Source organism: Bos grunniens, chromosome 3 (genome assembly GCF_055505025.1).
Source record: "Bos grunniens cultivar Pamir isolate PY7600 chromosome 3, Bosgru_T2T1.0, whole genome shotgun sequence".
Lineage (NCBI taxonomy): Eukaryota > Metazoa > Chordata > Mammalia > Artiodactyla > Bovidae > Bos > Bos grunniens.
Genome location: NC_141167.1, coordinates 23343270 through 23356638, shown reverse-complemented (window position 1 = coordinate 23356638; position 13369 = coordinate 23343270). Strand labels below are relative to the sequence as shown.

At 40.1% G+C, this 13369-nt stretch overlaps 1 protein-coding gene across 1 annotated transcript in view; it reads left to right on the top strand.

Annotated features, from left to right (window-relative positions):
• The window catches only part of LOC147375306 (selection and upkeep of intraepithelial T-cells protein 7-like), a 48976-nt gene extending 45152 nt beyond the window's left edge, over positions 1–3824 (top strand). Inside the window, exons 10-11 of the mRNA XM_086394044.1 lie at positions 2226–2278; positions 3632–3824. Coding sequence (XP_086250170.1) covers positions 2226–2278; positions 3632–3769 — 191 coding nt within the window. The 3' untranslated portion in view covers positions 3770–3824. The remainder of the gene's footprint in view (positions 1–2225; positions 2279–3631) is intronic.
• Positions 3825–13369: the final 9545 nt, after the last annotated feature.

Genomic DNA, 13369 nt, shown 5'->3' with positions numbered 1-13369 from the left:
GACATCTCTACTCTTTTATCACATAAGGTTCCAGGCATGAGTTCCACGGGTTATTGTTGTTCAGTTGCTAAATTGTGTCCAACTCTGTGACCCCATGGACTGCAGCAAGCCAGACTTCCCTGCCCTTCACTAACTTCCAGAGTTTGCTGAAACACATATCCATTGAGTTGGTGATGCCATCAAACCATTTCATCCTCTGACATCACTTTTTCCACTTGCCCTCAATATTTCTCACCATCAGGGTCTTTTCCAGTGAGTTGGCTCTTCCCATCAGGTGGCCAAAGGACTGGAGCTTCAACTTTAGCATCACTCCTTTAGTGGATATTTAGGGCTGATTTCCTTTAGGATTGACTGGTTTGATCTCCTTGTCCACAGGACTCTCAAGACTCTTATCTAACACCACAGTTCAAAAGCATCAATTCTTTGCTGCTCAGCCTTCTTTATGGTCCAACTCTCACATCCATACATGACTACTGGAAAAACCATAAGCTTTGACTTATGACTTATGGACCTTTGTCTGCAAAGAGATGTCTCTGCTTTTTAATATGCTGTCTAGGTTTGTCATAGCTTTTATTCCAAGGAGCAAGCATCTTTTAATTTTGTGGCTGCAGATACCATCTGAGTGATTTTGGAATGCAAGAAAATAAAATCTCTCATTGTTTCCACTTTTTCCCCATCTATTTGCCATGAAGTGATGGGACTGGATGCCATAATCTTAGTTTTTGAATGTTGAGTTTTAAGCAGGCTTTTTCACTCACCTCTTTCACCTTCATCAAGAGGTTCTTTAGCTCTTCTTTCCTTTCTGCCATTAGAGTGGTATCATCTGCATATCTGAGGTTGTTGATATTTCATCTGGCAACCTTTATTCCAGCCTGTAATTAGATATTGAATATCTTTGGGATCATTTTTCAGTGTAGGGAATCCCATGGACAGAGGAGCCAGGCAGGCTATAGTCCATGGGGTCACAATAGTCAGACATGACTTAGCAACTAAACCACCCCCACACGTGCCCTTCATGAAGGAAAAATGTCTCCAAAAACAAAGCTATAAGCCTAGAGGCTAGAGTCATGAGTCATACGTGTTTATCCTCAGGACTTGAAACCTAATGGGGTTTTCCCAGTTGACCTTTGAAATTACTTGGGAGCAGTGACTACTTTTTCCTTCTCATTTTCTTCACAATTCAATGAGAGTGACTACAATATTCTCCTATGCCTGTGGCACCATTATATGTTAGGAGTAAATAATTGGTTTTCTAGTTCCATGGTCCCAAGGATGAAAGGCTTCCCTTGTGGCTCAGCTGGTAAAGAATCCACCTGCAATGAGGGAGAGCTGGGTTTGATCCCTGGGTTGGAAAGATCCCCTGGAGAAAGGAAAGCTACCCACTCCAGTATTCTGGCCTGGAGAATTCCATGGACTGTATATCCATGGGGTCTCAAAGAGTCGGACATGACTGAGAGACTTGCACTTTTACTTTTCAAAGATGAAGAGGAATTTTGCCACAGTGTGGGTTATACTTATAGAGAGCCTCACTCCCAAATTTATTTAGATTGTCGGCCAATTTTTGTTCCTTAAAGTTGTGGGACTGAGGTCCCTTTTCCTTATCAACTGTCAGCCCGAGGACTGCAGCCTGCCTGGATTTCTTCACATGCTTTCCATGTGGCTCTGCCAGCAATCGTGGGTCAAGTCCATTTCATCATTTGACTCTCTCTAACCTTGCATTCTGCTACATCTCTCTGACTTCAGTCTTAAAAAGTCTCTGATTTAAGGACTCATATAACTATATTGGATCTGCATGAATAAACTTGAATAATCTCCCTATGTTAAGGTTCATAACCTTAATTACCTCTGCAAAGTCTCTATTTCCATGGAATGTAACATATTCACAAGTTCCAGGTTTGGGGACACAGATACTTTTAGGGGCCTATTCTGTCTACAATAGTCTAGCTCCCAAAGATTCACATTCCTCCCAAATACAAAAGCCGTTCTGTTCATCCAAAGGTTTCATCTTATAAATTCAACTCAAAGTTGATAAGAAAAAAGATTATCACAAAAGAGCATTAATGAATCTATTTTATATAGTTAATATAAGGATTAATGGAATTAATCCATTTTAAGTGGTAGAACAATGACTTCTAAAGAATAAATTCTCAGTATAAGTAATATTAAATGTTATTTCTTTAATATTCTCTCCCCCTAATTGACAACTCAACTAAATTTTTTTTCAGTCTCTATTTCAGATCCTTTGTTTCCCTTATACAATGACTGGATGTGGGATATGGCAATGGTTTTAGCTGGTTCGATGGCATTTTTCAGTCTATTAATCACTGTTTTAGGCATGACGCTAAGAGGTAAGTGGGTGGGGAGAGTCTTGACTCTGAGGCTATCATTTTGCCAGCATTTATTTATTTTCCATTCCCTGAAAAGGCCCACTTCCCACCTGGCTATCAGCCCAAGGTTCATCCTGTTTCCAGAGAAAAGACAAAGGCCCAAATCTATGTTTTGTCAAGTTATACATTAACATACTATGGTTACTTAATAACTAAGGTTAAGTTACAGCCCTTCAAGTGTGGAACCAAAGAGTGACTCAAGCTTCTTTTGCCCTTTCTTTTGGCTAGTAACACACGGAATCATAGCTGTGCTCCTCAGGCTTATTACCCTTCTCCTGTAATATGTGGGCAATTTTTTTGTTGACATCTCTATCTCCAGCACCCAAAAAAACCCACAATACATGTCTCTCCAAGCACATCTTGTGACATTGCTTTCCACACAGGTCAGTTTAACCTGCTCTTATACATTATTCCATTCACTGAAAGTTACTAAGACTTGATACTACTTGAACATTAACTCTATTCACCCTGTTTTCTTGAACAAATCTCACCATTTCTCCATCTTTGTTCACCCAAGAATCCCAAGTAATAGGTATTAAGTTAGAGATGTATCTGATTTTGTTGTGAAAATTTTGTTTCTGTTATAATTGAAGGCCAAGAAACCTCAGATAATGATCTTCCCTTCAAATTTTCCTGTAATCAGATTGCAATTCAAAAGCCATGAGTAATCATCATTGCTTTCTTAGTATAATTTCTTTCATAATATTAAATGAACATTGACACCCAACGTGTATCACTAGATGTCAGAAGAAACAGTAACGTATATAGAATTCTGAGGGCAAAATGAGCTTTGAACCTACAATTTTGCCCATTTCAAATAATTTCTCATAAGTAAAAATGAAAACTAGTCAAGGACTTACAGAATGTACCATTACTGTAGACTCTATGAAAATTATGTAAGAAAAAAATTTTCCCAAATGGAAATGACAATGTCTAAAATATTAGATGAATGATAAATAAGAAATATGAAAAAAATAATAAAATACTAATTTAACAATAAATAGTTATATTATGGTTGCAAAATAATGACTACTTAAATAAAGTAATTTGAAAATATATTAATAACCTAGTTGCTGAACATCAGTGGTTGCTAATATCACAGAAAGAGAAACCACCAGAGATTATATTATTCTGCATGTTAAGAACAAAATACTACCTATGATGTGTGTTCTTGGCAGAAAAAAAAAAGGAAGCAAAAGAAACCTGAATCAGATTAAACCTCCCTTTTAACGTCCAATTTACAGGACATAAAGAACAAGAAGGATATACTATACAAAGTGACAGAGATACAATCCACCAACTGTAGAAATGAAAAACACAACAGAACAAATGAGAAAAATTCTTCAATAATTATGTTGCAAGCATATACAGCTTCAGTGTAATCCTGCCAATGTCTCAATGAAAGTTTCTATAGAAATAAAAAATCTGTCAATGCTTCCACCTTTCCCCCTTGTATTTGCCATGAAATGATGGAGCCAGGTGCCATGAGCTTAGTTTTTTTTTTTTTTTTATTTAGCTTTAAGTGAGCATTTTCACTCTCCTCCTTCACCCTCATCAAGAGGTTTTTTAGTTCCTCTTCATTTTCTGCCATTAGAGTGATATCATCCACATATCTGAGGTTGTTGATATTTCTCCTGGCAATCTTGATTCCAGCTTGTAACTCATCCAACCCGGCATTTCTCATGATGTGCTCTGCATATAAGTTAAATAAACATGGTGACTATAAACAGCCTTGTCAAACTCCTTTCTCAATCCTGAACCAGTCAGTTGTCCCATACATGGTTCTAACTGTTACTTCTTGATTGGCATACACATACGAGAAGATACTGAGCATCATAAATTATGAGGGAATTGTAAGTGAAAACAATGAGATAACACTATGCACTATTAAGAGGGGATAATGTCCAAAACTGGCTTTTCAAAACTGGCTCAGTGGTAAACAATCAGCCTGCAAACACAAGAGATTCAGGAGGCATGGGTTCAATCCCTGGGTCGGGAAGATCCCCTGGAGAAGGAAATGGTAACCCATTCCAGTTATCTTGCTTGAAAAATTCCATGGACAGAAGAGTCCAGTGGGCTATAGTCCATGGGATCATAAAGAGTTGGACATGACTGAGCGACTGAGCATGCAATATCCGAAACACTAACAACACCAAATGTGGTGAGCCTGGGAAACAAAAGGAATTCTCATTTACTGCTGGAGAGAAATGTAAAAAGGCACAGCCACTTTGGACAGTTGAGTGGTTTCTCACAAAAATAGAATACTCTTACCATACGATATAGACAAAGCTATGGTTTTTCCAGTAGTTATGTATGGATGTGAGAATTGAACCATAAAAAAAGCTGAGCACTGAAGAATTGATGCTTTTGAACTGTGGTGTTGGATAGGACTCTTGAGAATCCCTTGGACTGCAAGGAGATCAAGCCAGTAAATCCTAAGGGAAATCAATTCTGAATATTCACTGGAGGGATTGATGCTGAAGCTGAAGCTCCAATACTTTGGCCACCTGATGGGAAAAGCCAACTCATTGGAAAAAGACCTTGATGCTGGAAAAGTTGAAGACAGGAGGCAAAGGGGATGACAGAGAATGAGATGGTTAGATGACATCACTGACTCAATGGACAGGAGCTCCACCCTCTAACTCCTAACAAATGATCAGTTCTCCATCATGATAACTTTGTGTTTTTGAGAAAGTCACAGAATGAAATCATGAAGTATGTAATCTTTTAAGACTAACTTCCTCCACTCAATATAAAGTTTTTGAGATTCATCAATATTGTGTATAACAATGGTACATTTCTTTAACCCTATAAACAGTATGAAAAGGCAAAAAGATATGACACTGAAAGATGAACTTCCCAAGTCAGTAGGTGCCCAATATGCTACTGGAGAAATAGCTCCAGAAAGAATGAAGAGACTGAGCCAAAGTGAAAACAGCATCCAGTTGTGGATGTGACTAGTGATGGAAGTAAAGTCCAATGCTATAAAGAACAGTATTGCATAGGAACGTGAAATGTTAGGTCCACGAATCAAGGTAAATTGGAAGTGGTCAAACAGGAGATGGCAAGAGTGAACATCTACATTTTAGGAATCAGTGAATTAAAATGGGCCAGAATGGGTGAATTTAATTCAGATGACCATTGTATCTACTACTGTGGACAAGAATCCCTTTAGAAGAAATAATGTCATAGTTAATAAAAGACTCTGAAATGCAGTACTTGGGTGCAATCTCAAACATGACAGAATGACCTCTCTGTGTTTCCAAAGCAGACCATTAAATATCACAGTAATCCAAGTCTATGCCCCAATCACTAATGCTGAAGAAGTTGAAACTGAACAGTTCTATGAAGACCTATGAGACCTTCCAGAACTAACACCAAAAAAAAAGGATGTCCTTTCATTATAGCAGACTGGAATGCAAAAGTAGGAAATCAAGAGATGCCTGGAGTAACAGGTAAGTTTGGCCTTGGAGCACAAAATGAAGCAGGGCAAAGGCTAAAAATGTTTTGCCAAGAGAGCGCACAGGTCATAGCAAACACCTTCTTCCAACCACACAAGAGACAACTCTACATATGGCCATCACCAGATGGTCAATATAATATATTCAAATTGATTATACTCTTGGCAGCCGAAAAAGGAGAAGCTCTACACAGTCAGCGAAAAAGACCAGGAGCTAACTGTGGCTCAGATCATGAATTCCATATTGTCAAATTCAGACTTAAATTGAAGAAAGTAGGGAAAACCACTAGACCATTCAGGTATGACCTAAATCAAATCCCTTGAAGTGACAAATAGATTCAAGAGATTAGATCTGATAGACAGAGTGCCTGAAAACTATGGACAGAAGTTTATAACATTGTAAGGAGGCAGTGATCAAAACCATACCCAAGAAGAAGAAACACAAAAAGGCAAAATGGTTGTCTGAGGCAACCTTACAAATACCTGAGAAAAGAAAAGAAGCTAAAGGCAAAGGAGAAAAGGAAAGATATATCCATGGGAATATAAAGTTCCATAGAATAGCAAGGAGAGATAAGAAAGCCTTCCTCAGTGTTCAGTGCAAAGAAATAGAGGAAAACAATAGCAAGGGAAAGACTAGAGATCTCTTCAAGAAAATTAGAGATACCAAGGGAACATTTCATGCAAAGTTGGGCTCAATACAGAACAGAAATGGTATGAGCCTGACAGAAGCAGAAGATATTAGGAAGAGGTGACAAGAATACACAGAACTGTACAAAAAAGATCTTCAGTTCAGTTGCTCAGTCGTGTCCGACTCTTCACGACCCCATGAATCGCAGCACGCCAGGCCTCCCTGTCCATCACCAGCTCCTGGAGATTACCCAAACTCATGTCCATTCAGTCGGTGATGCCATCCAGACATCTCATCCTCTGTCATCCCCTTCTCCTCCTGTCCCCAATCCCTCCCAGCATCAGAGTCTTTTCCAATGAGTCAACTCTTCGCATGAGGTGGCCAAAGTATTGGAGTGTCAGCTTTTAACTGTGTGGATCACCACAAACTGGAAAATTCTCCAAGAGATGGGAATACCAGATCACCTTCCTCCTGAGAAATCTGTATGCAGGTCAAGAAGCAACAGTTAGAACCGGACATGGAACAATGGACTGGTTTTAAATTGGGAAAGAAGTGCGTCAAGGCTGTATACTGTCACCCTGCTTGCTAAACATATATGCCGAATGAAAGTGAAAGTGAAGTCGCTCAGTCATGTCTGACTCTTTGCGACCCCATGGACTGTAGCTGACCAGGCTCCTCTGTCCATGGGATTTTCCAGGCAAGGATTCTGCAGTGGGTTGCCATTCCCTTCTCCAGGGAATCTTCCCAACCCAGGGATCGAACCTGGGTCTCCCACATTGTAGGCAGATGCTTTACCATCTGAGCCACCATCATGTTAAATGCCAGGCTGGATGAAGAACAGGCTGGAATCAAGATTGCCAGGAGAAGTATCAATAACCTCAGATAGATGGATAACACCACCTTTGTGGCAGAAAGCAAAAAGGAACTAAAGAGCCTTTTGATGAAGGTGAAAGAGGAGAGTGAAAAAGCCTGCTTAAAACTCAACATTCAAAAAACAAAGATTATGGCATCAGGTCTCATCACTTTATGGCAAATAGATGGGGAAACAGTGGAAACTGTGACAGACTTAATTTTCTTGAACTCCAAAATCACTGCAGATGGTGACTGCAGCCATGAAATTAAAAGACACTTGCTCCTTGGAAGAAAAGCTATGACCAACCTAGACAGCATATTAAAAAGCAGAGACATTACTTTACTGACAATGGTCCATTTAGTCAAAGTTATGGTTTTTCAAGTAGTCATGTATGGATGTGAGTGTTGGACCATAAAGAAAGCTGAGTGCCAAAGAATTGATGCTTTTGAACTGTGGTGTTGGAGAAGACTTTTGAGAGTCCCTTAGACCGCAAGGAGACCAACCAGTCAATCCTAAAGGAAATCAGTCCTGAATATTCATTGGGAGGACAGATGCTGAAGCTGAAACTCCAATACTTTGGACACCCGATGAGAAGGACTGACTCATTTGAAAAGATCCTGATTCTGGGAAAGACTGGAGGCAGAAGGAAAAGGGTACAACAGAGGATGAAATGGTTGTATGGCATCACCAACTTGATGGACATGAGTTTGAGAAAGCTCCAGGAGTTGGTGATGGATAGGGAAGCCTGGCATGCTGCAGTCCATTGGGTCACAAAGAGTTGGACATGACTGAGAGTTTGAACTGACTGAAGGATTGTGAAATGATTACCACAATCAAGCTAATTAACATATCCATTACTTCATATATTTACAATTGTGTTGACAACACTTAAGATTAACTCTCTTGGAAAATGTCAAATACACAATGCAATATCATTAAGTTCCCTCATGGTTCAGTGGTAAAGAATCTGCCAGCAATGCAGGAGTCAATGGGTTCGATCCCTGGGGCAAGAAGATCCCCTGCAGAAGGAAGTAGCAACCCATTCCAATATTCTTGCCTGGGAAATTCCATGGACAGAGGAGCCTGGTAGGCTGCAGTGCAGTCCACGGGGTTGAAAAGAGTCAGAGATGACTTAGCGACTGAACAGCAACAACAATCATTAACTATACTCAGCATTCTGTGCATTAGGGCTCCAGGATTTTTTTATCCTGCATTTCTGAACCCTTGTACCCTTTAACTGACATCGTTCCACTTTCCCCGCACTGCTGGCCCCTAGCAACAACCATTCTACTCTCTACTTTTATGAGTTTGACTTTTTTTGATTCCACATAAATGTGAGATAATACAGTTTTTATCTTTTTGTATCTGATTTATTTCACTTAGCATAATGTCCCTCAGGTTATCCATGTTGTAAATTTTAGGATTTTGCTGGTAGTATTGTTTGTGTTAATTGCTAGAATTTGAAAAGCTATTTGGTAATAACTATTCAAAGTGAACATATGTATACCATATGAGGCAGTAATTTATTTCTAGGTCCTTGAACGGCAAAGAGATCAGTCAATCCTAAAGGCAATCGACCCTAAATATTTATTGGAAGGACTGATGCTGAAGCTGAAGCTCCAATACTTTTGCCTTCTGATGCAAAGGGCTGACTCATTGGAAAAGACCCTGATGCTGGGCAAGATTGAGTGCAAGAGGAGAAGGGGATAACAGAAGATGAGATGATTGATAGCATCACTGACTCACTGGACATGAGTTTGAGCAAACTCAGGGAGATGTTGAATGACAGGGAAGCCTGACATGCTGCAATCCATGGGGTCGCAAAGAGTCGGACATGACTTAGTGATTGAATAACAACAGGTATTCGTGATCTTTTCTGTCGAAAGACACATACAAGAATAAGAACATACAGATATATCAGATGTATCATATATTGGGATATATGATAATGTGTGCATGCATGTTCGGTTGTGTCTGGCTCTTTGCGACCCCACGGACTATAATCTGCCAGGATCTTCTGTCCACGGAATTTTCCAGGCAAGAATACTGGATTGGGTTGCCATTTCCTACTCCAGGGGATCTTCCCAAGTCAGGGATAGAATCTATGTTTCCTGCATTGGCAGGCAGATTCTTTACCACAGCACCACCCAGGAAGCCCATGATAATGTATACATATATTTACATATGTATGATATGTATACATGTATGTAGGTGTATATGTATATATTCAATTTCATGGACAGAAAATCTTGGTGGGCTACAGTCCACAGGGGTGCAAAGAATCAGACACCACTGAGCAACTAAGCATAGTTAAATATATATATTAGATTATATCATCTTAACTTTTCTTTGTCATTCTTGATCTTGATGTACTTGTCCTTGGGAGTGGGGAACTGGTTTGTTAGAGGTGTTTTCTTAAGGTTATTGTCCTACCACAAGTGTTAGTCACTCAGCTGTGTCCAATTCTTTGTGATCCCATGGTCTGTCTATGGGATTCTCCAGGCAAGAATACTGGAGTGGGTTGCCATTTCCTTCTCCAGGGAAATCTTCCTGACCCAGGCATTGAACCCAGGTCTCCTGGATTGCAGGCAGACTCTTTCCCATCTGAGCTACCATGGAAACCAGAGTAGGCTTTCCTTGCGAGCCTGTGTATCAGAAGTCTGTGCTCCCATCCTTCCCTTAATAGGAATCTGCTAATGTTTGTCACTCAGTGCTTGCTAGCCTTGTGTAGGGCTTTGGGGGTGTGTTCTCTGTTATCCTAGTTTAGCTCCAACTTAGGCAGGTCCCATGTGCCTGGGTCTTGGATAGGAGGATTTCTCAGTCATCCTGGTTTCTGACATTGGGAGTTGTCTCAATAGTCTAATCACAGTAGTTTCTTGCCCCTCCTTTAAGGCTAGAGAAATTTTTCTGTTTTATTTTGATATAACAACAGGTCTGCACCTATGCCCTGCAGGTGATAGAGTTTGCTGTCCTTCTGCCAATCTTTTTTTCTTTTTTTAAATAATTTTTTTTAATGTGGATCATTCTTAAATTCTTTATTGAATTTGTTACAATATTACTTCTGCTTTACGTTTGATTTTTTGCCTGTGAGGCTCCTCAACCAAGGATCGAACCCATACCCCCCTCACTAGAAGGAAAAGTCTTAACCACTGGACTGCCAGTGAAGTCCCTATGATTGCACTTAATGCTCTTGTTCCAGTGAAGGTGATCTGGGTGTAGCTTCTTCCTTTCCCAGAGTAGGCGGCGGCCCTCTCCTGGTTTGCATCATAGGATGGCTTTCTCTAGTCTCTAAACCTGCCTCCAGTCATTCTCAGGAACACCCACTGGGGGACACAGTGGCGATCCCGCAGGCAGGTGCAAACCTCTTTCTTGTTTGCCCCTCCTAGGGATCTCTACGCTCATAAAAGCCCTCACTGGCGTTTATCTATTCACCACCATTTTAGTCAAGTTTTCACACCAGTTTCAACAGTAGTTCCTCTTTTTTCCATGCTCTGCTCAGCTAAGTCAGTGCTTGTGTCTCTTCCATTCACGGAAATTTCAGGTTCACTCTAAATTCCATTGAGGTTTTCCCTGCAATTCAGCAGAAATCAAGAAAATTTTATGATTTTGCTGATTATCCAGCCTTTCTTTTTTGTTGGGATTCCAGCTTTGTGAATCCCAAGTAGAAGTCAGAAATCCTTCATGTTGTATTTGCCTGTGAGAAAATTTTAAATTTTGATGAGATTTTACTGTTTTCTTCTTTTATGATGATTACCTGTTTGATCAATGGAAGAAAAAATTTAAGGTCATATAAACCATCCTCCTTGGTTTAGAGCAGAGTTTTCCCATCAACCACCTTGAAACTCTGACTCTATCAGATCAGATCAGATCAGTCGCTCAGTCGTGTCCAACTCTTTGCGACCCCATGAATTGCAGCATGCCAGGCTTCCCTGTCCACCACCAACTCCCAGAGTTCACTGAGACTCACGTCCATCGAGTCAGCGATGCCATCCAGCCGTCTCATCCTCTGTCGTCCCCTTCTCCTCCTGCCCCCAATCCCTCCCAGCATCAGAGTCTTTTCCAATGAGTCAACTCTTTGCATGAGGTGGCCAAAGTACTGGAGTTTCAGCTTTAGCATCATTCCTTCCAAAGAAATCCCAGGGCTGATCTCCTTCAGAATGGACTGGTTGAATCTCCTTGAACAAGCGTTCTTGTTATGTTATACAATAGATGGAAATAAGAGTGAAATCTCTTGTCAGTTACAAGATGAAGCTTGTTTTTCCATAACACAGTAATCCCACCCTCAGCAAAGAGAATAAAAATAGTCACTCAACATCAGAGCTAATAGGACTTGGGATTCACTTCCAATACCTTCGACTGAGAAAACTCCATTATCCTACCTCTCAGAAAGGTCTTTTTGTCACAGCCCCCCAAAATTTTAAAGCTAAGCCAGAAATCTCCTTTAGCTATAGAGGCATAGTTTTCAACCTAGGTGGCACCCCACTCCAGTACTCTTGCCTGGAAAATCCCATGGATGGAGGAGCCTGGTAGGCTGCAGTCCATGGGGTCGCTAAGAGTTGGACACGACTGAGCGACTTCACTTTCACTTTTCAGTTTCATGCATTGGAGGAGGAAATGGCAACCCACTCATGTTCTTGCCTGGAGAATCCCATGGACAGAGGAGCCTGGTGGGCTGCTGTCTATGGGGTCGCACAGAGTCGGACACGACTGAAGCGACTTAGCAGCAGTAGCAGCAGCAGCATACTGTAATCATCTGGGGAACTTAAAAATGCCAATGACATCTAAAAAACCAAACGTGTGGAAACAGAGAAGAATGGTGGTTACTAGGGGCTGGAGGTTGGGGGAATTGGGGAGATGTTGTTTAATGGTAACAAACTTGCCATCAGTAGATAAGTTCTGAAGATCAAATGCATTTCATAGCAATTATAGGCAACATTACTGTGTCATAAACTTCAAAGCGTCTAAGAGATTATCTGAATTGTTCTCACCACAAAAAAAGAAATGATAAAATTATTGGACATGTTAAAGGTGTTAGCTAATGCTATGGTGATAATCACATTTCACCATATCAAATCAATACATCATATACCTTAAACTTAAATGTTAATTATATCTTGGCTTTTAGAAAAGTAGTTTACTATCATGAGGAAGGCAGAGTTCAAGAAAATAAAAATGATTAAAACTGAATAGTCTGTAAACTAGTTTTTCTTGGTTATGAAAAAAGTGTATATCCATAATTAAAGTACTATCGACCTATGAAAAGGAATATCTGCTACAATATGGATGGACTTTGAAAGTGTTTTGCTGAGTGAAAAAACAGCCAGTCACAAAAGGACCCATATCATATAATTCCACTTATATGAGTTGCCCAGAATAAGAAAATTCATAGAGACAGAGAGTAGATCAGTGATTGCCAAGGGATTAAGGGAGGGGAATTGGGAGGCACAGAGCTCCTTTTTGTTGTGATGAAAATATTCTGGAATTAGATGGTGATAATGGTTATACAACATTGTGAATATACTGAAAATCATTGAATTGTATACTTCTATATGGGATAAATTTTATGTTATGTGAATTAATTTTCAATTAAAATAAACAAAATTGTAGTTAATTGATTAATTAAGCCAATGGGATTCCTCACCCCAAAGTATAAATAGTCCCCAGATGATTCAAATGTGTAGGCTGGCTGGATGGGTGGAATCTGATACAGAGGGCTATTGATAGTGTGGGGTGGATGCTTGCGTGAGGCAGGGAAAGAGTTATAGGGCAGAAGAATTTCACAAGAAAAATAACCTTGTTAATGCTAACAAATGTTTTTATTGGGGTTAATTTCACTCCAGGAATTACATCACCTGAACAACAGAAAACTTTGGAATTCTGTCTCCAGATATTTCACTGCATATTTGTTACAATCACAGATGATGGAGTTTCACATTGTTTGTGATTCACGATCTCTTCAGATTCTCTGCACATGTCTTAGCACCTGTTCTGCTCAGCTCTGTGCTGGAAGCTAGCTCAGATACAATCACAGGCCTTGAGCC